This window comes from Macaca fascicularis, chromosome 19 (genome assembly GCF_037993035.2).
Source record: "Macaca fascicularis isolate 582-1 chromosome 19, T2T-MFA8v1.1".
Taxonomy (NCBI): Eukaryota; Metazoa; Chordata; class Mammalia; order Primates; family Cercopithecidae; genus Macaca; species Macaca fascicularis.
The window spans coordinates 21,212,221-21,239,511 of record NC_088393.1 but is presented as its reverse complement, the minus strand read 5'-3'; the positions used below and the strand labels follow the sequence as shown (position 1 = coordinate 21,239,511).

General features: G+C 40.1%; 1 protein-coding gene and 1 pseudogene across 5 annotated transcripts in view; both read left to right on the top strand.

Annotated features, from left to right (window-relative positions):
- The first annotated feature begins 288 nt into the window (after positions 1-288).
- LOC102132491 (uncharacterized) overlaps positions 289-27,291 on the top strand; it is a 37,571-nt gene continuing 10,568 nt past the window's right edge. For 2 of the 5 annotated variants that reach the window (XM_065536197.2, XM_074026587.1), the window contains exons 1-2: positions 289-435; positions 13,134-13,229. In XM_065536197.2, the coding sequence (XP_065392269.1) occupies positions 13,196-13,229 (34 nt within the window). In that variant the 5' untranslated portion in view covers positions 289-435; positions 13,134-13,195. Of the gene's footprint in view, positions 447-1,517; positions 1,605-11,880; positions 12,008-13,133; positions 13,230-27,291 lie in introns of all 5 variants that reach the window. The other 3 variants (XM_074026588.1, XM_005588583.5, XM_074026586.1) reach the window with 3 other exon arrangements.
- On the top strand, positions 17,626-19,067 carry LOC102132128 (hsc70-interacting protein pseudogene; annotated as a pseudogene).

Here is a 27,291-nt window from a genome sequence, read left to right as displayed (position 1 = left end):
CATATAGGATATTATTTATAAGAGCATATGACCTTACACACAAGATTAAAGGCAAACAACCTCTAGGGTGGGCCTAGCTCAGCTCACGGAGGAAGCCTTGCCTGAGAAGGCTGCAGCCTAGGCGGTCACACTTCATTCAGCCCAGCATCTGATCACATCTTCCGTCACTCAGGGTCTGAAGGGGCGGGTCTTAAACATTATCCAATCAGGGACTCTGAGCTAGGGGACTGTTCAATCAGACACGCAGCTGGACCCGACGGGGCGGCTTCCGGGTTTGGCGCGGCCTTTGTCTCTCGCTTCAGCCGGAGCTCCAGGTCTCGTCTTCGCTGCTCTTTGTCCTCTGCTCTTAGAGGCCCAGACTCCGTGGCTCTGTGACCGACAGGTATTGGGAGATCCACAGCCAAGACGCCAGGACCCCCTGGAAGCCTAGAAATGGTGAGAGTGCGGTCCGACATCCCGAGAGAAGGGAAGGGCTGGTTGAAACCGGTGGGAAGTGGCTGTGGCGGGACTCAGGCCTCCCCGCAGTCATCTCCACAATCTGCGCCCCGAATTCTGCTTGCCCAGCTGGATCTCAATCCCCTTCAGCCATAAGATGGCGGCTGCGCCGACAGCCGCGCCCCCGGGCGTCCTGTCTCTTCCCTGCATAGTGACAGTGCCCAGGTCTGGAGCCCTCTCTCGCCAGCTCTGCACTGGCAGCGCGGCGCCTTTAGCAGATTGTGCACGGACCATGGGAGGAGCGTGAGGGGAGAATCCTGACTTGGGGTGCGGGTTCATGAATGGGAAGAGCTTTGGTCCGTGGGGTTCCCCGTTCCTGTTTTCTCCTATTAAAAATCTGTGGCAGTCATCGCAAAAAAATTAAAGAATTTAATCAAAGAGTGATTCAATAATTGTAGAGCACAAAAGTATGTTTTGTAGTTTGTGGTTCATGGGAGGAGCTTGAAGGAAAGACTTTTATAAGGTACATGATGAAGAAAACTATATTTAATAATTGGTTAGGTACAGTTAAGCAGTTTTTGTTAAGTAGAAACCCTGGGACTAGAGCCTCCTCAGTGTAATTGCCTGCCCCTTAATTATTCTCACACTCCACAGGGGACTGATTTTTCCACTGCATTTTTCACATGCATTCCCAGCAGGGTCTCAAGTGTACTTCCCAGCCCCGTTCCTCCAGCCTAACTCTGGCCTGCAGTTAGATTTAAACTGCAAATAAACTAAAATACGAAATTTCCAGTTCCTTCTGACATTTCCAAATGCCAGCTTCTCTTTCCTAATTCACGTTCTCAACTGTTTTTCCTTTAGTGTACGTTTTTGATACTGTATTTTAGTTAATCATTTTTTGACAAAGCATTGGATGGCACTTAAAATTGTTTTCTGTTTGAAAATATTTCTCATGAGAAGAAAGCAAAAAATAATTCCCTGACACTGTATTTTATGAAATTTCTATGCCTTTTTTTTTTTTTTTAAATCTTCCTTAGGCACAGAAATCTTATCAGAATGTTTTCAGGTGAAGGTTTTTGGAGGTATGGAGTGTAGCTTCTCAAGGGAGTAGGTGGATGCCCTGGGGCTAAGAGGCATCTCCTGGCATACTCTTCCTTTGAAAAGCTAACCCCTTGAGACATTTTGTGTTCACCCAACCCAGCTTTCATTTCTTGGAGACACAATGCTGGTCAGCCAATCAGATGCTGGTATTGAGGGGAAAACACGGAAATAATTTCTGCCCTCTGAATTCTCTGAATTTTGTGGGGAAAAAAAAAAGGTATCCCAAAAGACAAAGAAAAACCTGACCCAAGTGAGATGGTGCAAGAACTTACAAAGTAAAATGCACCTGGGGCATAGTGTAACGTCTCCTGAGAGGGTGGTTATTGAGCACTTAAAGTGAGCAGACTGGGGCAGGTGAATATCAGTCAGACACATCTGTTTCTTTCTTTTCTTTCTTTTTTTTTTTTTTTTGAGATGGAATTTCACTCTTGTTGCCCAGGCTGGAGTGCAATGGTGCGATCTCAGGTCACCGCAACCTCCGCCTCCTGGGTTCAAGCAATTCTCCTGCCTAAGCCTCTCGAGTAGCTGGGATTACAGGCATGCACTACCATACCTGGCTAATTGTTTTGTATTTTTAGTGGAGACGGGGTTTCTCCATGTTGGTCAGGGTGGTCTCGAACTCCCAACCTCAGGTGATCCGCCCGCCTTGGCCTCCCAACGTGCTAGGATTACAGGCAAGAGCCACCGCGCGTGGCCTAGACACATCTGTTTTCTAATTAGCACTACCACTCCCTGGGTTTGTCACCTTGAAAAGATTTGTTCACTTATGTTGACTTCCATTATTTAACTGTAAATTGCATTTTATTAGTAGGACTTGAAAGGTAAGAAAATATTAACAAGGTTCATAAAAGAGGTGGATTTCAGATAAAAATTAATATTAATCATGTATTTTACTTGTAAGAAATTCTCATTTAACTTTTCCTTAGCATAAGTTTAGAAATGTTCTCAGGTGTATTTTTTCGTGAATATATATATAATCAAGTATATATATATACATTTATGTTTATATTTAATATGGACTCTTGCTCTTGTTGCCCAGGCTAGAGTGCAATGGCACAATTTCAGCTCACTGCAACCTCCGCCTCCTGGGTTCAAGCGATTCTCCTGCCTCAGCCTCCCGAGTAGCTGGAATTAGGGGCGCCACCATGCCCAGCTAATTTTTGTATTTTTAGTAGAGAACGGGATTTCTCCATGTTGGCCAGGCTGGTCTCGAACTCCTGATCTGGACACACAGAGAGAGAGAGATATATATGTAAAATATAATATATACATATATAATATATATAAAATAATATATACACATATATAATATATACACATATATATTTAAGGATAGATCTTTATTTTTAAAATTTTTTCCTATAAGTTATTCAAGTACAGGTGGTATTTGGTTACATGAGTAAATTCTTTTTTTGTTTGTTTTTGAGAGGGAGTCTCGTTCTGTTGACCAGGCTGGAGTGCAGTGGCACAGTCTCAGCTCACTGCAACCTTCACCTCCTGGGCTGAAGCAATTCTCCTGCCTCAGCCTCCCAAGTAGCTGGGATTATAGGCAAGCACCACCATGCCCGGCTGATTTTTGTATATTTAGTAGAGACAGGGTTTCACGATGTTGGCCAGGCTGATCTCGAACTCCTGATCTTGTGATCCACCCACCTCAGCTTCCTAAAGTGCTGGAATTACAGGCATGAGCCACTGCGCCCAGCCTACATGAGTAAGTTCTTTACGGGTGATTTGTGAGATTTTGGTGCACCCATCACTGGAGCATTATACACTGCAACATATTTGTAGTCTTTTATCCCTCGTCCCCCTTCTACTCTTCCCCTCAAATCCCCAAAGTCCACTGTATTCTTACGCCTTTGCATCCTCATAGCTTAGCTCCCACATATCAAAACATACAATGTTTGGTTTTCAACTCCTGAGATACTTCACTTAGAATAATAGTCTCCAGTCTCATCCAGGTTACTGCAAATGCTGTTAATTCGCTTTTTATGGCTGTGTAGTATTCCATTGTATATATATACCACAGTTTCTCTATCCACTTGTTGATTGATGGGCATTTGGGTTGGTTCCATGATTTTGCTGTTGTGAAATGTGCCACTATAAACATGCACGTGCAAGTATCTTTTTCGAATAATGACTTCTTTTCGTCTGGGTCGATACCCAGAAGTGGGATTGCTGGATCAAATGGTAGTACAACTTTTAGTTCTTTAAGGAATCTCCACATTGTTTTCCATAGTGGCTTTTCTAGTTTACATTCCTACCAGCAATGTAGAAGTGTTCCCTGTTCACCACATCCATGCCAACATCTACTGTTTTTTGATCTTTTGATCATGGCCATTCTTGCAGGAGTAAGATGGTATTGCATTGTGGTTTTGATTTGCATTTCCCTGATCATTAGTGATGTTGAGGATTTTTTCATATGTTTGTTGGTCACTTGTATATCTTCTTTTGAGAATCATTTATTCATGTCCTTAGTCCACTTTTTGATGGGATTGTTTGGTTTGTACTGATTTGTTTGGGTTTGTTGTAGATTGTTTTGTACTGATTTGTTTGGGTTTGTTGTAGACTCTAGATATTAGTCCTTTGTCAGACGTATAGATTGTGAAGACTTTTTCTCACTCTGTGGGTTGTCTGTTTACTCTGCTGACTGTTCCTTTTGCCGTGTAAAAACTATTTAGTTTAATTCGGTCCCAGATATTTATCTTTGTTTTTATTGCATTTGCTTTTGAGTTCTTGGTCGTGAAATCCTTGCCTAAGCTAGTGTCTAGAAGGGTTTTTCCAATGTTATCTTTTATAATTTTTATAGTTTCCGATCTTAGGTTTAAGTCCTTAATCCATCTTGAGTTGATTTTTGTATAAGATGAGAGATGAGGATCCAGTTTCATTCTCCTACATATAGCTAGCCAGTGATCCCAGTACGATTTGTTGAAAAGGGTGTCCTTTCCTCACTTTATGTTCTTGTTTGCTTTGCTGAAGATCAGTTGGCTGTAAGTAGTTGGGTTTATTTCTGGGTTCTCTATTCTGTTCCATTGGTCTGTGTCCCTATTTTTAAACCAGTAACATGCTGTTTTGGTGACTATGCCCTTACAGTATAGTTTGACATCAGGTAAAGTTATGCCTCCAGATTTGTTGTTTTTGCTTAGCCTTGTTTTGGCTATGCAGGCTCTTTTTTGTTCCATATGAATTTTAGAATTTTTTTAATTCTGTGAAGAATTACGGTGGTATTTTGATAAGGACTGCACTGAATTTGTAGATTGCTTTCGGCAGTATGGTCATTTTCACAATACTGATTCTAGTCATCCATGAGCATGGGATTTTCTTCCATTTGTTTGTGCCATCTATGATTTCTTTCAGCAGTGTCAGGTGTATTTTTTTTGGTTTGGTAATTTCCAATAAAATTTCAAGGCTGTTTAAGAATGCTACCAAGAAAAAGAATAGGGGAAATGTGTTTCCCATTTTGGCTGTAGAAAATGGAGTAGATAATTGCTGAGTTACATAGATTCATGAAAGCATCAGTTCCTCTTTTTGCAGGGTAAATTTGTGACAGTGAATATCTCTGTTCAAATCCTGTTATCTTGATTTCTGAGTTTTATGCTAAATTTTATTTGAAACTTGGTACCTCCTAGACATGTTTCCATATGGCTAATTGTTTACTATATGACTTTTAATGGAAATAATAAAATAATACATTTATTGTTTGAAAGGAATAGATACTTTTGCTTTTCTTATTGGGATATGAAATATAAGCACTCTAAAGTTTTCTTCTCTTATGTCATTGCTGTGTTTGAGAAACTGCTGGATTTATTTTTTTATTTTTATATTTTTTGAGATGGAATTTCACTCTTGTTGCCCAGGCTGGAGTGAAATGCCACGATCTCAGCTATAATAGTTCAAACTATTCTCCTGCCTCAGCCTCCTGAGTTGCTGAGATTATAGGCATGCGCTCCACACCTGGTTAATTTTGTATTTTTAGTAGAGACGAGGTTTCTGCACGTTGGTCAGGCTGGTCTCAAACTCCTGAACTCAGGTGATCCGCCCGCCTCGGCCTCCCAGAGTGCTGGGATTACAGGCTTGAGCCACTGAACCTGGCCGCCACACTTCTTTTTACAATGGTTGAACTAATTTTCACTCCCACCAGCAGTGTATAAGCATTTCCTTTCCTCTGCAACTTTGCCAGCATCTATTGCTGACTTTTTAACAGTAGCCATTCTGACTGGTGTGAGATGGTATCTCATTGGGTGTTTTTTAAAATTTCTCTAATAATTGATGAGCATTTGTAAAATATGCTTATTAGCCACATGTATGTCTTGTTTTGAAAAGCATCTGTTCAGCCATGCATGGCTGTCTCTACTAAAAATACAAAAGTAGCTGGGCATGGTGGCGCATGCCTGTAATCCCAGCTACTCTGGAGGCTGAGGCAGAAGAATCCCTTGAACCCAGAAGGCGGAGGTTGTGGTGAGCCGAGATCACGCCATTGCACTCCAGCCTGGGCAACAAGAGCGAAACTCCATCTCAAAAAAAAAAAAAAAAAAAAAAAAGTCCGGGCGCTGTGGCTCAAGCCTGTAATCCCAGCACTTTGGGAGGCCGAGACGGGCGGATCACGAGGTCAGGAGATCGAGACCATCCTGGCTAACACGGTGAAACCCCGTCTCTACTAAAAAAAAAAAAAAATACAAAAAGCTAGCCGGGGCCGGGCGCGGTGGCTCAAGCCTGTAATCCCAGCACTTTGGGAGGCCGAGACGGGCGGATCACGAGGTCAGGAGATCGAGACCATCCTGGCTAACACGGTGAAACCCCGTCTCTACTAAAAATACAAAAAACTAGCCGGGCGAGGTGGCGGGCGCCTGTAGTCCCAGCTACTCCGGAGGCTGAGGCAGGAGAATGGCGTAAACCCGGGAGGCGGAGCTTGCAGTGAGCTGAGATCCGGCCACTGCACTCCAGCCTGGGCGACAGAGCGAGACTCCGTCTCAAAAAAAAAAAAAAAAAAAAAAAAATGCTCATATTAGGAGTACACAAAAATTGACCACAAAGATAGGAGTAAATTTAGTAATACAGAAGAATAATAAGGACTAAAACATACTAATTTCCTTTGACAGAAAACTAATTATGCAAGGTAATTATTTAATATTTGCAGATTGAAATACTTACACTGCAAAAGCAAGAACAGTTCAGTGTATAAACTGAAAAGTGGAGTCTGTAGTTGTACTTTGGTTTCTATTTATTACTTAAGAACAATTAGCATAGTTATGTGAAGTGTTTTTAGATGACATACATTCATATAAATTAAAAAGTATTTTCTACAATAGTATGAATATAAGATCAAAATATGTACTTTGAATGCATCTCCTAAGCAGTCATTTTAATATTGTTATTTATATTTCTTTCTTTTTTTTTTTTTTTTTTTTTTGAGACGGAGTCTTGCTCTGTAGCCCGGGCTGGAGTGCAGTGGCCGGATCTCAGCTCACTGCAAGCTCCGCCTCCCGGGTTTAGGCCATTCTCCTGCCTCAGCCTCCGGAGTAGCTGGGACTACAGGCGCCCGCCACCTTGCCCGGCTAGTTTTTTGTATTTTTAGTAGAGACGGGGTTTCACGGTGTTAGCCAGGATGGTCTCGATCTCCTGACCTCGTGATCCGCCCGTCTCGGCCTCCCAAAGTGCTGGGATTACAGGCTTGAGCCACCGCGCCCGGCCTGTTATTTATATTTCTGAAATATAAAGTGTTTAAAGTGAATTATGGTTATAGACAATTTTTTTAAATCCTGCATACATTATGACTAGTACATTAAAATTATTTATACTTATTTATATAATATCCAAAAAAAATACTACCAAATTGTAACATGCATCCAACATACATATTGCTTTATCCAATGGGGATAGTTATAGGTAAGCATAATTTTAGTGTCTTTCATTTTACTAAATTGGAATGCTGCCCTTCCAGGACAAATAGACAGGTGATATGGTCACCCAAAAACCATAATAGCCCTTCAGTTAGTTATGTGGCAAGCTCACATATATTCTACTATATGAACAAAGTCAGATTCAGTTCCTAATTTAAAAAAGTGCTGGTGAATTGTCAGTTGTATTTCAATATGGAACCCCCATTCAATGGCTAGGAGATGAGAGCAGCAGAGATGAAAGAGAAACCTTATACAGTTCTGCTGAGAATATGCTTTTTTTCTTCATAATGCTCATGTTTCTCATGCTAAGAGTAGCTGTGCATTAGGGGTAGTTTGAGAGAAACTCCTTTTAGGGGAATATTTTCTGGCTGACTTGATCAATCATATCTAATCTGAGTTTTTTCTCAAGCTACATTTAACTTCTTTTTTCTCTCAATATAACTTTGCAATAGAATCAGACTGGAGCTGTTCTCTTCAATGCTTTGGATGTCTGTTTTAGAAGCCCTAATACAATCCCTTGGTGTTGACATAGAGGTGGGTTTTCACAGGGAGAACCATCCTATCTATCTGGACTCATGCTGGAAATCCAGCAGTATTTTTTTCAAGTCACCATAATAAATTGAAACTGAGGCTGACACACCGCTCCCATTCCCGTTATTATGAAGGTGCAATTCTACCCCCAAATCCTGTAGGCTCTCCTGTACCATAGTCTTCAGTCTCTGATGAGGTACTGGAGTGCTGCTGTGGCAATTGGGGTTCATTTAAGATGTAAGCTGCCAGCTGTGAGCTCTGTGCTTTGGAGTGTGCCTCACTGGCAGATGGTAGGGGTCAAGAGAGGACACTAGCCACAAGTAGAGGGCAAGCAGGAGTGCTGAAGCTGAGTGCTCAGAACGTAGAGAGCCATTGCTTTAAAGTGTAAATAACCAAAAAGATAGCACCCTATTCAACCATTGTAGTAGGAGATTGAGAGTCTACCTTCAGCAGGCACCTGGCTTCAAGTCGCACAACTACCTCCTGTCATGAAGATGTGAAAAGTTTATTTTGTCATTGATTATAACCAATTAGCATACACAGATGGCATCCCCAGTGACCAGGTGAATTTAGGATGAGCTATGTATGACATGGTGCTGTAAATTCTTCTACTTGTGGACTAATTATGATGACCGTCTTTCTGTCTTTGCAGTCTCTTAAGCAGATTGATTGTGATGCATGTCACATTCTGGTTTAGTTGTGTAATAAAACAGTTTTCTTTCTGTCCTATCATTGTGAAGTTTTTCTGGGGCTGGAGAGAATTTCTCTTGTTATACTTTCCAAACACAGTCTAGAATTACCAGACATGATATAAACATATAAGGTGCTAACCAGGCTTTATTCTAGAAGGGTCTTTCCCTCTCAGGCTTCCAATCAGCTCACAATTGTGCTGCAAAGTGCATGCTCTTCCCTGAATATGCAGGAAGAATTGCGTCTCTGCCTATTTGGTATCTATCGTCCTCTACAGTCACTTCCAGAGAGGCTAGATCAGATTTCTACAAACCTTACAGGGCAGCAATCAACCGTTTTACCTCTTTCAGTGACTTTTTTTTTGTTGTTGTTGAGTTGGAGTCTCGCTCCATTGCCCAGGCTGGAGAGCAGTGGCATGATCTTAGCTCACTGTAACCTCCATCTCCTGGGTTCAAGAGATTTTCCTGCCTCAGCCTCCCAAGTAGCTGGGATTACAGATGTGCACCACCAAGCCTGGCTAATTTTTTTTTTTTTTGTATTTGTAGTAGAGTTGGGGTTTCACCAAAGGCTGGGCACGGTGGCTTACTCCTGTAATCCCAGCACTTCGGGAGGCCAAGGTGGCCAGATCATTTGAGGTCAGGAGTTTGAGACCAGCCTTACCAACATGGAGAAATCCTGTCTCTACTAAAAATACAAAAAATTAGTCAGGCATGGTGGTGCATGCCTGTAATCCCAGCTACTTGGGAGGCTGAGGCAGGAGAATCACCTGAACCCGGGAGGAGGAGATTGCAGTGAGCTGAGATTGCGCCACTGCACTCCATCCTGGGCAACAAGAGCAAAACTCCATCTCAAAAAGAAAAAGAAAAGAGAAGAAAAGAAGAAAAGGATTTGCATTTCTTATATAAAAAGTGTTTTTTGTTGTTGTTGTTGTTTGTTTTTTTGTTTTTGTTTTTTTTTTTTTGAGACAGAGTTTTGCTCTTGTTGTCCAGGCTGGAGTGCAGTGGCACCAACTCGGCTCACCACAACCTCCACCTCCCAGGTTCAGGTGATTCTCCTGCCTCAGCCTCTCGGTAGCTGGGATTACAGGCATGCACCACCATGCCCGGCTAATAATCCTTTTCTTTATAAGTCTCAGAGAGACATTAAAATGAGGCTACAATTATGTCTTTTTTCTTTGAGCTATGTATTTACCTCTGGAAACTGCTTGGTATTGCCACAAGTAGCTATAAATTGAACTACTAATGCCACACTGGACACTATAACCCACACCCTATAGCCTAACAATGTATATCCAATCAATAATCAATTTATTTTTGTAAATAAAAAAAAATTTTGACAGACAACTTTGTATCAATCCACTCTATGTGCCTCTCTTTTTGCCTTTACAAATCCACTTGTAACTGCTGCTAATCAAAGTATATGTTCCAGACAACTTGAATCTTTGCTCCCAGGTTACAATCCTCAAGTTTGGCCCAAATAAATTGTATACTTATATTCATGTTTTCTCAGCTATTTCCTTTTAGGTAAACATCATTTGGAATGTGCCAGAGCAGCCTCTGAGGGGATCTCTCCTTTGATTGTACTTTGCTTTCTGTAACACCTAAGGATGCAGAGTTAGGTTGATCCCACTTAGAATCTGCACATAAGATCTGGCTTCTGCCTGGGATTACAAGACAGGGCCAGACTTTGAATTGGGAATGTACCGAAAACCAATAGAAGGCATTTTCTGCATTGTGAGATGTCAACATAGACATCCTACAGCTCCCTTTGAGACTGTGGCTCTTTGAGCTTTTCAGATTTTGTCCAATAAGATCTTGTAGCAGGTCTGCCACAGTTATGTGAGAGGATCCAGATGTAAATAGAATCTGATAGCAAATTCTGTAAATAAAAATAAATATCTTAGGAGTGAGAGATCAAGACCACAAAGTATCCAGAGCCACAACCACAACTATACCTGCCTGTAAAATGTTATGTACAATATTCTTGTCCTTCCTCCTACCCAAAAGCTTGTTAATCAGAACAAGTAATTCTGGAGCTCAATCAGGGCAGTTCCATTTTCTATTTAGAATTAGTATGACTCTCTCTAGCCTGGCTTATTATTGGACCCTCAGCCCAGGGTCACTGGGAACCCTCTCACAATGTTGTAGGCATTTTTTTGAGACATTTGAGGATGTCCAGAGCAGAATTATATCAGGCTGACAAGAGTGGTTAATTCTGCTTTTGTCTCATTGTAAGAGAAATGAGTCATTCTGTGTTTGTTCCTTCCCTTATACAAGGGATATTTTTGGTTGGTGCCCAGATGAGAGTTTCTCCAGTTTTCTGGTACTTGGGTAAAAACAAGGAGGAGATCTGGAGACTCAAGCAGATAAACTGATTGCTGTAATTTTATATGGCCATTAGAAAAATAAATGAAGCAGTCATGGTTTCTACAATCCAGGAACTCTTAGTCCAGACTAGCAACTGAAAAAATGGTTGTATTAAGTATCATTTGGTTGGTACAGCAAATAGATGTGTGAAAAAATCGTGAGCTTCATTTGGGCCACTTTCTTTATATTGTTGTGTCTTCTGATGTCATCACCTGAAGGGATATTTATGGACAGAAGCATTATTATTTTTTGATTTCTTTTACCTTGATAAGAATACACATTTATCTTCTAATAATATTACCCTGGAAAACTTTAAGATACTTGTTTAAATTGCTTATTAGTATATGTTATAAAATTGACAGGGCAGTGGCTAGAAAAGATTAAAATTACACAAACACTGGGATTTAAGTTTCTCTTAGGTAAGCTTAGGAAAAACAGAACTTGAAATACTCCAGTGGCATAGAGAACAGAATTCTACAGAGGGTCTCTCCTTTCCCCAGTTCTGTTCAGATTCACCCTTTTTGAGGACCTTGTTTAGATCTCACCCAGCCCTGGAGTCTTGCCTGTATATATAGCTATGAAAAATGTACATGTTTGTGTCCATGCCCTTAAGTTTATACTTTATGATTCAGAAAAGTAACATATATACCCCGATGTTGTGGATCTTATTCTAGTCTCTTCTCAGAGTTAGAGAATACATTAGAGAATATTTCTGGGTTGAAAATTATTTTATTGGATAATTTCAGTCATTCCTGTAAGTCAGAACCAGTTCTATTTACTCTCTCTTTTCACCTTGAGTCAAATTAAAAATTCTGTCCATAACCACTTGGTAAATATGTGTGTGTGTATGTGTTTTTCAGGGACTATTGACATTTATGGATGTGGCTGTAGAATTCTCTCTGGAGGAGTGGCAGTGCCTAGACACAGCACAGCAGAATTTATATAGGAATGTCATGTTAGAGAACTACAGAAACCTGGTATTCCTGGGTGAGGATAAGTTTTTTTTAAATTATTATTATTATTATTATTATTTTTTTTTGAGACAGAATTTCATTCTGTTGCCCAGGCTGGAGAGCAGTGGCACGATCTCGGCTCACCACAACCTTTGCCTCTAGGGTTCAAGTGATTCTCCTGCCTCAGCCTCCTGAGTAGCTGGGATTATAGGCGTGGGCCACCATGTCCGGTTAATTTTTGTATTTTTAGTAGAGATGGGGTTTTACTATGTTGGTCAGGCTGGTCTCGAACTCCTTACCTCAGGGTCCGCCTGCCTCAGCCTCCTAAAGTGCTGGGATTACAGGTGTGAGCCACTGCGCCCTGCGGGTGAGGATAACTTTAATACACAATTCCTGATATACTCTAAAGGTTTCATTTCTGTTTTTCGCTGCATTTTTTTGGCAATTTATGCTTTACATAAATGAGTTTCAGATACCTGTTTTTAAGAAAATGTAGGATTTATCTGTGTAGATGTTTCACCCTGACCTGAACTTTCCACCTTTCTGAGCTGATCTGTATCCTTCACTCTAGATTAGTGGTAATTCCAGAAATTTAGTGGCATAAAATACTGTTGCCCACACCTTAAAATCTAATTGCCGCCACCAATTTTTGATTCAGTAGCACTGAGTAGTAAAATTAAGAACATACAAATTGAAAATATTTTCTTAACATTTAGAAATTTTGTTATAAGTTAGTATTTTGTGATTAATTTCCTAGAATATTCTATCACATTCTCTTTAAAATATTTTTTTCTGAGATGGAGTCTTGCTCTGTCACTCAGGCTGGATGCAGTGGTGCAATCTCAGCTCACTGCAACCTTTGCCTCCTGGGTTCTAGTGATTCTCCTGTCTCAGCCTCCTGAGCAGCTAGGACTACAGGCGTGCACCACCACATCCAGCTAATTTCTGTATTTTCAGTAGAGACAGGGTTTTGACATTGTTGACCAGTCTGGTCTCGAACTCCTGACCTCAGGTGATCTACCTACCTCGGCCTCTCGGAGTGCTGGCATTACCGGCATGAGCCACTGTGCGTGGCCTGCATTCTCTTTACTGAGAAAATTACTAGGTTGGTAATTGGAGAATATGAGCAAGATTCATGTTATTTATTTTTAATAAAACAGGTATTGCTGTGTCTAATTTAGACCTGATCACCTGTCTGGAGCAAGGAAAAGAGCCCTGGAATATGAAGAGACACGAGATGGTAGCCAAACCCCCAGGTAGGTGAGAGCGATTATAACAGACGACACAGATGAGAGGTCCAAAGGTGAAAAAGAAAGCCAGTCCATAAAATGTGACTTGGAAATCTGCGTTCCAAAGGAAATAGTTTCTAGGCAGCTTTTTTTTTTTTTTTTTACTTCAACATAGGGGCATCTTCTGTCTTATGCTGATTCTTTAAAAATTCTACTTTCCCTTCAGTGATCTTCCTTCAAGTTTATGGTGAGCTAAAGTCCTCTTCATGGCATATAAGAGATTGTACAATCTGACTTTTTTTTTCCATTGTTTTTGGAGACTCAGAAATATATGCATAATTTTGAGAAACTCTGTGTTACACTATTTTGTAAGTTCTCTTTTTGCATCGTGTCTGAAATGTGTAAGAGTTGTGGTTTCTGTTCCATTTTTTTTGTTGTTGTTGTTTATTTTTCTGCACATTTCATCCTGTTTGTATTACTACAGGCTTGAAATACAGTTTGAAATTAAGAAGTGTGATGTTCTGCTTTGTTTTTATTCCTCATGATTGCTTTGACTATTCAAAGTTTCTCGTAGTTTTGGCTGGGTGCAGTGGCTCACAGCTATAATCCTATCACTTTGGGAGGCTGAGGCAGAAGGATCCCTTGAGCCCAGGAGTTGGATACCAACCTGGGCAACATAAGGAGACCCTGTCTCTTAAAAAGATTTATTGGCCTGGGCATGGTGGCTCACGCCTGTAACCCAGCACTTTGGGAGGCCGAGGTGGGTGGATCACCTGAGGTCAGGAGTTCAAGACCAGCCTGACCAACATGGTGAAGCCTCGTCTCTACTAAGAATACAAAAAATTAGCCAGGCATGGTGGTGCATGCCTGTAATCCCAGCCACTCCAGAGACTGAGGGAGGAGAATCGCTTGAACCGGGGAGGCAGAGGTTGCTGCAAGCTGAGATTGTGCCACTGTACTCCAGCCTTAGCAATAAGAGTGAAACTTCATCTCAAAAAAAAAAAAGGGGGTTTATTTTAGTTTCATGTAAATTTAGGGATTGTATTTTCAATTACTGTGAAAAAAGTGCCACTGGAATTTTGGTAGGGAGTTTCTTGAATCTATAGATCACTTTGGATAATATGGTACTTTAACAATATTTATTCTTTAAATCCATAGATATTAAATATTTTAAAGCTTACTTGAATCTTTTCTAATTTCTTCATTGAAATCTTGTATCTTTAATTGTAAAGATTTTTTTTCACTTTCTTGGGTCAATTTGTTCTCAGAAATACATTATTTTAATGCTATTGTAAATAATATTGTTTTCTTTGTTTTAGACAATTTCGATTTATGAAACCATAACTTGTATGTTGATTTTATATTTGGTAATTTACTGAGTGTATTTATTAATTTAGATAGGTTTTAATGTACTGTTTATGTATTTTTATATATAAGATTTTATGATTTACAAACAGAAACATTTTACTTAGTTGTCTTCAATTTCAATGGGTTTTTTATTTTTTGACTAATTCTTCTGCCACATACTTTCAGTGTTATGTTAAAAGAGAAGCATTAACAAGTGGGCACAATATAGTTTGGCATTGGTGTCTGTAAATTTGAAAATGCAAATACCTCTTCAAGTTTTTATAAACTGATTTCAGAAGGTAAAGTTGTTTTTTTTTCTTTTCCGAGACTAAGTCTCGCTCTGTCACCCAGGCTGTAGTGCAGTCACGTGATCTCGGCTCACTGCAACCTCCGCCTCCTGGGTTCAAACGATTCTGTTGCCTCCGCCTCCCGAGTAGCTGGGATTACAGGCGCATGCCACCATGCCCAGATAATTTTTAGTAGAGATGGGGTTTCACCATGTTGGTCAGGCTGGTCTCGAACTCCTGACCCTGTGATCCACCCTCCTCAGCTTCCCAAAGTGCTAGGATTATAGGCATGAGCCACTTTGCCCAGGCAAGATCTTCTTTTTTGGGCGCCAGGGTTCTGGGATGCCCCCTGGGTTTGTGGAGAGGGGTAGTAGCTTGGTCTCAAGCCTGCAGTTTCTGTACTAGGGTCCACCTTTAGTTGGCTGGTTACAAGGGGCTTGGATAGTTGTAATTCCTATTTTATTTTATCTTGTTTTATTTTATTTTTCTTTTGAGATGGAGTTTTGCTCTTGTTGCCCTGACTGGAGTGCAGTGGCGTGATCTCAGCTAACTGAAACCACCGCTTCCCGGGTTCAAGCGATTCTCCTGCCTCAGCCTTCCGAGTAGCTGGGATTACATGCATGTGTCATCAGGCCTGGCTAATTTTGTATTTTTAGTAGAGACAGGGTTTCACCATGTTGATCAGGCTTGAACTCCTGACCTCAGGTGATCTGTCCACCTTGTCCTCCCAAAGTGGGATTACAGGCATGAGCCATTGCACCCAGCTTCCCATTTTGTTTTTAAACAGACTGAATATCTTTCAGAATTTTGCTCTGTATGGCAGACACTAGGGCACGTGTCTGCATTCAGGTCTGCATATGGTTGGGCCTTATATCAAAATGTGGGTGAGTATGGCTTTCACTGAGTACCAAAGAGGATTTCTACAGGTCATTGTTTAGGTTTCTCTGTAGGCAGTACTGGCCATGAACTGTGGCCCATGGAGCTGGAACTGAGTCATTGAACTGTTTCAGGGACCACAGTGAAGGCCAAGGTCTGCTGCAGGCCTGCCTGTATGGCTATAAATCGATGTCTTACTCCAGGCCTCTGAAAGGGCAGGACCTCTCCCGTACTGTGCCTGGGAGGAGTTTGGGATGATTACAGAGGAAGTTCAGAATTCTCAGTGGGGGCTGGGTGTGGTGGCACACGCCTATAATCCCAGAACTTTGGGAGGCCAAGTGGGCAGATCACCTGAGATCAGGAGTTCAAGACCAACCTGGCCAACATGGCAAAACCTGTCTCTACAAAAATACAAAAATTAGCTGGGCATGGTGGTGCATGCCTGTAGTCCCAGCTACTCGGGAGGCTGAGACAGGAGAATGTTGAACCCAGGAGGTGGAAGTTTCAGTGAGCTGAGGTCATGCCACTGTACTCCAGCCTGGGCGACCCACACCACAGTGAGATTTTGTCTCAAAAAAAAAAAAACACATATCTATATATATATATATATATAAAAATTCATATATATATGAATTCTCAGTGGAACCAAGTTGAGTGGGCTGTTTTCTTACCTGTAGCCAAGAACAGGCGTCCTGTAGTTTGCCACCTGAATGAGGGCCTGGCTTCTGAAAAGAACACTCCTTAATTTGGGGCTTTAGCAGAGTTTCACTTCCCCCTCCCTGGATCTCAAAGCTCTCTTAAAGGCACTTATTTTGGAGATGGGGCTTTCTACATAACCCAGGCTGGTCTTGAAATCCTAGCCTGAAACAATTTTTCAACCGTGATGTGCCATGTAATTCTCATTACAGGTGTGAGCCATAATGCGTGGCTCGCTCATAAAGGCATTTATGTCAGGAATGGCTGACACCTGTGGTCTCAGCTACTTGGGAAATTAAAGGGGTAGGATTATTTAAGCCTGAGAGTTTGAGGCTAAGTGAGCCATAATTGTGCCACTGTTCTCCAGCTTGGGTGATAGAGTGAGATCCTGTCTTAAAAAGAAGCTATACATTTCAGGCATGTTAAGTATATTCACATTGCTATGCAAAAGACTTCTAGAAATTTTACATCTTGTTAAACTAAAACTCAAATACACATTAAGTAACAATAACTTATTTTACCCTCTCTCCACCCCTTGACAAATACCCTTCCACTTTCTGTTTTTATGAGTGTAACTACGTAAGGCATCTCATGTAAGTGGAATTATACGGTATCCATCATTTTGCATCTGGCTTATTTCAGGTAACGTAATACTCTCAAAGTTTGTCTTAAAATATGAACAGATTGGCTGGGCACCGTGGCTCCCGCCTATAATCCCAGCACTTTGGGAGGCCGAGGCAGGCGGATCACCTGAGGTTAGGAGTTCGAGACCAGCCTGGCCAACATGGTGAAACCCTGCCTCTACTAAAAATACAAAAATTAGCTGGTTGTTGTGGCACATGCTGTAATCCCAGCTACTCAGGAGGATGAGGCAGGAGAATCCCTTAGAACCTGGGATGTAGAGGTTATAGTGAGCCAAGATTGCACCACTGCACTCCAGGCTGGGCAACAGAGCGGGGCTCTGCGTCAAAAAACAAAACAAAAAAGTGACAAGATTTTGTAAGAAGTCTTTTAAGACTGAATAGCCCCTTCTGCACGATCACACTGAGCCAGCGCCTGGACCTGGAACTGGACCGCAGTCCCCCAGCTTCGCCCACCACCTCCCTACCACGGACCCCCGCAAAGCGAATGAGCTTCAGGCCTTTGTGAAAACGTGTAAACAGGATCCGAGCGTTCTGCACACCAAGGAAATGCACTTCCTGAGGGAGTGGATAGAGAGCATGGGGGGTAAAGTACCACCTGCTACTCAGAAAGCTAAATCAGAAGAAAATACCAAGGAAGAAGAATCTGATAGTAAGAAGGTGGAGGAAGACTTAAAGGCAGACAAACCATCAAGTGAGGAAAGTGATCTAGAAATTGATAAAGAAGGTGTGATTGAACCAGACACTGATGCCCCTCAAGAAATGGGAGATGAAAATGCAGAGATAACAGAGGAGATGATGGATCAGGCAAATGATAAGAAAGTGGCTGCTATTGAAGCCCTAAATGATGGTGAGCTCCAGAAAGCCATTGACTTATTCAGAGGTGCCATCAAGCTGAATATCCTCGCTTGGCCATTTTGCATGCCAAGAGGGCCAGCGTCTTCATCAAATTACGGAAGCCAAATGCCGTCATCCGAAACTGACAGAGCCATTGAAATAAATCCTGATTCAACTCAGCCTTACAAGTGGCGAGGGAAAGCACACTCATCTTCTAGGCCACTGGGAAGAAACAGCTCATGATCTTGCCCTTGCCTGTGAATTGAATTATGATGAAGATGCTAGTGCAATGCTGAAAGAAGTTCAACCTAGGGCACAGAAAATTGCAGAACATCCGAGAAAATATGAGCGAAAACGTGAAGAGCGAGAGATCAAAGAAAGAATAGAACAAGTTAAGAAGGCTCGAGAAGAGCATGAGAGATCCCAGAGGGAGGAAGAAGCCAGTGACACTCAAGAGCTCAGTATGGCTCTTTTCCAGGTGGCTTTCCCCGGGGAATGCCTGGTAGTTTTCCCGGAGGAATGCCTGGAATGGGAGGAGGCATGCTTGGAATGGCCGGAATGAAATTCTTAGTGATCCAGAGGTTCTTGCAGCCATGCAGGATCCAGAAGTTATGGTGGCCTTCCAGGATGTGGCTCAGAACCCAGCAAATATGTCAAAACACCAAAGCACCACAAAGGTTATGAATCTTATCAGTAAATTGTCAGCCCTATTTGGAGGTCAAGCGTAATGCCTGTCAGGCCTCTGAGCCCAAGCCAAGCCATCGCATCCCCTGTGACTTGCACGTATGTGCCCAGATGGCCTGAAGTAACTGAAGAATCACAAAAGAAGTGAAAATGGCCGGTCCTTGCCTTAAATGATGACATTACCTTGTGAAAGTCCTTTTCCTGGCTCTTCCTGGCTCAAAAAGCTCCCCGACTGAGCACCTTGTGACTGCCACTCCTGCCCACCAGAGAACAACCCCCCTTTGACTGTAATTTTCCTTTACCTGCCCAAATCCTATAAAATGGCCCACCGTTATCTCCCTTCGCTGACTCTTTTCGGACTCAGCCCACCTGCACCCAGGTGATTAAAAAGCTTTATTGCTCACACAAAGCCTGTTTGGTGGTCTCCTCACACGGACGCGCATGACGATGCCCTTCTGATAAATAAAGCCCTTGCTGAAGGAAAAGCAACATAGATCACCTTATGGATGTCGCAGTAATACAAACCAATGTACCTCTGACCGTCTCATTAAGAGAGCTGGGGTGCTTTCAAGATAATCCCTACCCCTCTCCCCCAAATGCAGCTGAAGCATTTTATAGTGGTTTGCCATTAGGGTATTCATTCAGATAATGTTTTCCTACTAGGAATTACAAACTTTAAACACTTTAAATCTTAAAAATATTTAAAATAAATTTAAAGGCTCTGTTAATTCTTATATTTTTCTTTACTAATCATTTTGGATTTTTTTTTCTTTGAATTACTGGGCAGGGAAGATACTTATGTATGGAAGATTATTGCTCCAGTTTGAGTGAAATAAATATTAGTGTGAGGCAAACATTAAAAAAAGACTGAATAATATTCCATTGTATGTATATGTTACATTTTTTGAAGTATTTATAAATTAAGGAACATCTGGGTTTCTTCAGCCTTTTGGCTTTTGTGAATACTGATACAATAAACATAAATGTTCAAATGTCTTACAGGTCCTGTGTTGCATATTTTGAATATAGATTCATAAATAAAATTGCTATATTTGCCGATAATTCCATTTTTAATTACTTGAGAAACATTTATAACTGTTTTTTTTTTTTTTGAGACAGAGTCTTGCTCTGTCACCCAAGCTGGAGTGCAGTGGTGCGATCTCGGCTCACTGCAAGCTCTGCCTCCCGGGTTCAAGTGATTCTCCTGCCTCAGCCTCCCAAGTAGCTGGGATTACAGGTGTACACCATCACACCCGGCTAATTTTTGTATTTTTAGTAGAGATGGGGTTTCACCTGTTGGTCAGGCTGGTCTCGAACTCTCAACCTTGAGATCTGCCTGCCTCGGCCTCCCAAAGTGCTGGGATTACAGGTCTGAGCCTCCATGCCTGGCCAACATTTATAACATTTTAAAACAATGGCTGCATCTTTGTTTTATACCAACAATCAACAGGGGTTTTATTTTCATTGCATTATCAACAGATTTGGTGTTTTTCATAAATTTACGGTGGCCATTGTAGTGGGTGTGAGGTGATTTTATTTTTCATTTTTATGTGTTTCTCTACAAATTATTAATTTTGTTTTTCTTTTCAAATACTTTTTCCCATTTGGGTAATTTTTTTAATGAAAATTCAGTTCAGTTATTTTTTCATTAATAAATCAAGTTATTCAGCTTTATTGTTCAGTTTTAAGAGTTGTTTATATATTTTGAATATTAACTCATCACTCGTCTCTTGTGATTTGCAAATATTTTCACCCATTTTCTAGGAGGCATTGTCTATTGAATTTTTGTTTTGATGTGCCGAAATTTTGAAGTATAGTGCAGTTAAATCTTAATGGTTATAGTTGTTGTAGTTGCTCATGCATTTAGTGTCGTATCTAAAAAAATAGTGCCGAGGCCAATAACATGCCTTTTTCCTATATTTTTTCTAAGAGATGTTAGTTATCTTTTCATGTCTAAGTGTTGAGTTAAACCATTTTTTTTGTATTTGGTTCAAGGAAATGATCCAACTTTACGTCTTCAGTGTCGATATCCAGTTTTCGACATTTTTTGAAGAGAATATCTTTGCTCTGTGGTATGCTCATGGCAACTTTGTGGAAGATTATTTAATCTTATACAGGAGAATTCATTTCTGGGCTCTCTATTCTGTTCTTCATCTGTTTATTTTTGTGTCAGTACCACGTTGTTTTGTTTTTGTAGCTTTTAATATGTTTTGAAATCAGAAAGTATAATGCCTCTTTGTTCTTTTTCAAGGGTATTTATCTATAGTTTATAATCAAATTAAAAAATTTTAGGCCAGGCGCGGTGGCTTACGCTTGTAATCCCAGCACTTTGGGAGGCCAAGGCAGGCAGATCACGAGGTCAGGAGTTCGAGACCATCCTGATGAACGTGGTGAAACCCTGTCTCTACTAAAACAAAATACAAAAATTACCTGGGCCTGGTGGCAGGCACCTGTAATCCCAGCTACTCAGGAGGTTGAGGCAGGAGAATCACTTGAATCCGGGAAGCAGAGGTTGCAGTGAACTGAGATCATGCCACTGCAGCCACTGCACTCTAGCCTGGTAATAGAGTGAGACTCCATCTAAAAAAAAAAAAAAAAAAACAAAAAAAAACTATATTTCTGTAAAAAACTGTGTGATTAGGGTTTTTATAGAGATTATATTAAATTCATTCACCACTGTAGGTCATAGTAATGTCTTTAAAAAATTAAATTTTTTGACCCTGGAGCAAGAATAAGTTGAAGAGTGACTGGGTGCAGTGCCTCACGCCTGCAATTCCAGCACTTTGGGAGGCTGAGGCGAGCGAATCACAAGGTCAAGAGATCAAGACCATCTCGGCCACCCTGGTGGAACCCCGTTTCTACTAAAAATACAAAAATTAGCTGGGCATGGTGGCACACACCTGTATTCCCCGCTACTCAGGAGGCTGAGGCAGGAGAATCGCTTGAACCCTGGAGGCAGAGGTTGCAGAGAGCTGAGATCACGTTATTGCACTCCAGCCTGGTGAGAGTGAGACTCCATCTCAAAAAAAAAAAAAAAAAAAAAAAAAGAATATGTTGAAGAATGTGTTTTAATTTCATATATTTTTGGATTTGCCAGTTTTACTTTGATTTTTAATTCCTACTTTCTTTCAGTTTTGGTCAGAAAACATAGTATATAATTTTGGTCTTCTTAAATGTATTTGTTGTTATTTTGAGGCAGCATCTTACTCTGTTGCCCAGGCTGTAGTGCAGTGACATGATTTTGGCTTACTGCAACCTCAGCCTGCTGGGCTCAAGTGATCCTTTTACCTCAAATTTTTGAGCTGGGACTACAGACATACACTACTACCCCTGGTTAATTTTTTGATTTATTAGTAGTGACACGGTCTCACTCTGTTGCATAAGCTGGTCCCAAACTTTTTGCCTCATGTGATTCTCCCAAAGTGTTGAGATTATAGGTTTGAGCCTCTGCACTCAGCCGGTATTCATAAATATAATAAGACTTGGTATGTGTCGTAACAGAACACAGCAGGAGCAAGTAAGAATATTGCATGTATTCTCTTGCTTTTGCCTGGAAAGTTTTGTACATGTCTGTTAAGCCTAGTTGGTGATATGATATGATTGGCCTAAGGTTAGAGGATGTCCACTTTCTCTAAACCTCATCCTTCAATATAATCCTCCTGTTTGATGTGGGACCTGATCGGATGTGTTTGGGTTATAGGGGAGCAAATTCCTCATAAATGGCTTGGCACCATCCTTTTGATAATCAAAAAGGCTACACTCTATTGATTCAAATGAGAACTGGTTTGTTAAAAAAAAAAATCTGGCTTCTTCACCTCACACTTACTCTGTCTCTTACTGTGTGATGTGTCCAGTTATACTTTGCCTTCCACCATGATGATAAGCTTACTAGGATGCTTACTCACCAAAAGCAGATGCTGGCACATACTTCCTGTACAGTCTGCTGAACTGTGAGCCAAATAAACCTTTTTTCTTTATAAATTACCTACTCTCAGGTATTCCTCTATATGTAAGCTAATTAATACAGTCTACAATGTTGTCTGAGTTTTTTGTTTTCTTATTTATTATTGCAAATGGGGTGTTGGTATTTACAGTTATTATGTTGCTATGTATTTCTTCACTTTTGTCACTATTTGCTTCATACATTTTGCAGCTCTGATGTTTTATACATACATACATATGTATAGAGGGATATAATAGTTATAGATTCCTGGTAAATTGACCTATTTTCTCATTATATAATATCAGTTTTGTTCTCATGCTAGTACTTGACTAAAAGCATATTATGTCTAATATAATTATAACTGCCTATTATACTATTATAATAATAATAGTAACCAATTGTGGTTACTATTTGCATGAAAAATAAATTTTTTCTATTATGTTACTTTCAGCCTATTCAATGCAATGCTAAAACCAGTCTTTTGTAGGCAGCATATTGTATGCTTTTTTCTAAAGTTATTCAGGCATTTTATTTCTTTTTCTTCTTTATAATTTTATTTATTTATTCATTTATTTTATTTTTTTTGTTGTTTTTGAGAAAGAATCTCACTCCAGGCTGGAGTGCTGTAGCGTAATCTTGGCTCACTGCAACCTCCACCTCCCGGATTCAAGTGATTCTCATGCCTCAGTCTCCCAAGTAGCTGGGATTACAGGCATGTGCCACCATACCCATCTAATTTTTTCTATTTTCAGTAGAGATGGGATTTCACCGTGTTGGCCAGGGTAGTGTCAAACTCCTGGTCTCAAGTGATCCACCCACCTTGGCCTCCCAAAATGCTGGGATTACAGGCATGAGCCACCATGCCTGGCCTATTTATTCATTCAGTTTCAAAATAGGATTCACTGTGTCAATCAGGCTGGTTTTCAGTGGCATGATCAAACTCTGATGATCCTCTCATTTCAGCCTCTCAAATAGCTGCATTACAAATATGTGCCATCACACCCAGCAAGTTTTGTTGTATTTTTTTTGTAGACACAGGGTTTTGAGATGTTGCTCAGGCTGATCTCAAACTCCTGGGATCAAGTGATCAGCCCACTTTGACCTCACAACGTCCTGGGATTATGTTTCTTTCTATCAAGTAGTTTAATTAATTTGTATTTAAAATGATTGCTTTAAAATAGAGTTACTACTATCAGTTTTACTGTTATTGTTATATGTTCCTTGTAGATATGCTTTTTTCTCATTTCTTGTTTTATTGCATTTATTTTTGTTTATTCTATGTAGTGACCCATGCTTTGGTTATTTTTCCATTTCCTTATTTATACTTTCCATAAATATTTTCTTTGTAATTGTCTTGAAAATGGAGATTACATAAAACATTTTAGTATGAAAATAATATATTTTATTTTATTTTATTTTTTTGAGATAGAGTCTCACTCTGTCACCCAGGCTGGAGTGCAATGGCACGATCTCGGCTCACTGCAACCTCCGCCTCCCAGGTTCAAGCAATTCTCCTGCCTCAGCCTCCCAAGTACCTGGGCTTACAGGTACCTGCCACCACACCCAGCTAATTTTTTGTATTTTTAGTAGAGATGGGGTTTTGCCATGTTGGGCAGGCTGGTCTCGAACTCCTGATTTCAAGTGACCCATCTGCCTCAGCCTCTGCAAGTGCTGGGATTACAGGCATGAGCCATTGTACTTCACCTAAAATTTTTTTAAATATTTAATTTTTTCATATTAATTATATTTATATTGGTATGCAACATATGCTAAAATGTTTTTATCTTGCAAAGCTAAATCTATGTTTTTTTTGTGTGCGTGTATGAGACAGAGTCTCACTCTGTCACCCAGGGTGGAGTGCAGTGGTGCAATCTCGCCTCACTGCAACCTCCGCCTCCCAGGTTCAAGCAATTCTCTGCCTTAACCTCCCAGGTAGCTGGGATTACAGGCACCCACCACCATGCCTGGCTAATTTTTGTATTTTTAGTAGAGATGGGGTTTCACCATCTTGGCCAGGCTGGCATTGAACTCCTGACCTCGTGATCCACCTGCCTCGGCCCCCCAAAGTGCTGGGAGTACAGGCGTGAGCCATCACGTCTGACCATAAAGCTGAATCTTAATATACATTAAACAACTACCAATTATTCCCATTTCATCTCACTTTTCAAACACCACTCTTGTTCTGTTTCAGAGAGTGTAACTGTTATACATATCATACGATCTCTGTCTTTTTGTGACTGGCTCGTTTCATTTTGCATAATGTCGTTAAGATTTATCTTTATAGTTGTTATAATATTTTCTGCTTTTTGCAAACTGAGTGATATTCCAGTGTTTTTATATTTCAAATTATATTTACTAAATGATTTTGTAACAGAAATTTGCATTGCTTTTACCTGTTGGCTTTGAGTAACAGTGCTGCAATAATTATGGGTATGTAAATGACTCTTTGTATGACCATATATGTGAAAGTTCATGTGCTGGATTCTATTTTATTTATCTACTTTCTTATCTTTATATTCATACAAAATTGTTTTTATTATGTAGCTTTGTCATGTGTTTTGAAGTAAAAAACTGTAATGCCTCCAACATTGTTCCTTTTTTTTTGAAGATTGTTGAGTATAGTCTCTTGAGATTCCATATACTTTTGGGGTTGCTGTTTCTGTTTCTTCAGAAATGCAGTAAGAAATATGAAAAACATTACATTAAATCTCTAGATTACTTTGAGCAGTATGGAAATCTACACAATATTATTTCAACCTTTGAACAAGAGCACACTCAAAATGTGTTGTTTAATTTCTATGTATTTGTGAATTTTTCCGTTCTTTAAATTATAATCTCATTCCATTTTGGTCACAGAAAGTAACTCATAAGATTTCTGTTTTAAAAAATGTGTTAAGAATTTTTTTTGGCCTAACAGATGGTCCTTTCAAGGAGAATGTTCTATGAGCTATTGGGAAGGGTGTATATCCTGATGTTCAACTCTCTATACCTCTGTTAGAAATAATCGTTCCATACTGATTTCAAGTTTTCTATTCCCTTGCTAATATTCCATCTTGTTTTATTTTTAAGAAAATGGGGTCTTGATATATTCTATAATTATATTGCTCTCTGTGTGTTTCTTCAATTCTGTCAATATTTGTTTTATATATTTGAAACCCTAATGTGAGATGTGCATGCGTGTACACACACACACACACACACACACACACACAAACTAGTCATTGGTTCCCAGTAAATGAATCTACTATTGTTCAGTGTCCTTTTTTCTCTTTTCAGAGTTTTGACTTAAAGTACATCTTTTTTTTTTTTTTTTTTTTTTTTTTTTTGAGACGGAGTCTCGCTCTGTCACCCAGGCTGGAGTGCAGTGGCCGGATCTCAGCTCACTGCAAGCTCCGCCTCCCGGGTTTACGCCATTCTCCTGCCTCAGCCTCCGGAGTAGCTGGGACTACAGGTGCCCGCCACCTCGCCCGGCTAGTTTTTTGTATTTTTTAGTAGAGACGGGGTTTCACCGGGTTAGCCAGGATGGTCTTGATCTCCTGACCTTGTGATCCGCCCGTCTCGGCCTCCCAAAGTGCTGGGATTACAGGCTTGAGCCACCGCGACCGGCAAAGTACATCTTGTTAAATATGACACTTTTTGACTTAAGATGTAGCTTGTGTAATATTATTTTGACGTCTTCTTCTCTCATTTGGTTAATATTTGCGTAAAATTTCTACTTTCATCTTGCTACTTTCAGTCTTTTTTTAATCATTAGATTTCAACTGACTCTTGTAAAAAGGCAAATGAATCTTGGCATTTGAAAGATTTTAATAAATCATTTTGTTGAAAATTATGTCTCTAGATTGAAAAGTTAATTTTATATATATTTAAATAATTTTCTGAAAGCAAAAGTAATGTAATTTTATTAATTCTCTTTAACTCTTGTATCTTTGTCCCTCATTTTCCCTCTTTCTGTCTTCTTTTGTGTCCTTTGGTTTTTGTATTATATGCTTTCACTACTTTCTTATTTTCTTTTGTGTATCTAGACAGATATTTTCTTTGTAGTACCTTGGGAATTACATAAAAACTTAAAAAAAAAACAGTTTTAATGTAGTAAAAAATTAACCTTATTTGCACCACAGTTGCTCGAATCCAGGAAACGTAGGTTGCAGTGAGCCGAGATCATGCCAGCCTGGGCAACAGAGTGAGACTCCATCTGAAAACAAAACAAAAAAAATTGACCTTGTTTGCATACAAAAAATTATTTCTCATTACATCTGCTTTCTACTTTGTTATTGATGTTGCTAATTATATCCATACATATTTTTTAATTGTTATTTATTCATTTTTTTTGAGAGACAGTCTTGCTCTGTCACCTAGGCTGAATTGCAGTGGTGCAATCTTGGCTCACTGCAACCTTCACTTTTCAGGTTCAAGCAGTTCTCCTGCCTCAGCCTCCCAAGTAGCTGGGATTACAATTGTCTGTCACCACGCCCAGCTAATTTTTATATATTCAGTTGAGATGGGGTTTCACCATGTTGGCCAGGCTGGTCTTGAACTCGTGACCTCAGGTGATCCACCCTCCTCAGGCTCCCAAAGTGCTGGGATTACAGGCATGAGCCACTGTGCCTGGCCGCTAATTATTTATTTTTATGTTACATTAACAGATGTTTATAATCATTTCTATGCTTTTATCTTTAAAATTTTATAGAATAATTAATAATGTTTTCTGCATGATTATTAAAATCCTAAGGAATTCTATTTTTATGTATGTAAATATCTTTCCCAGAAAGTTATAT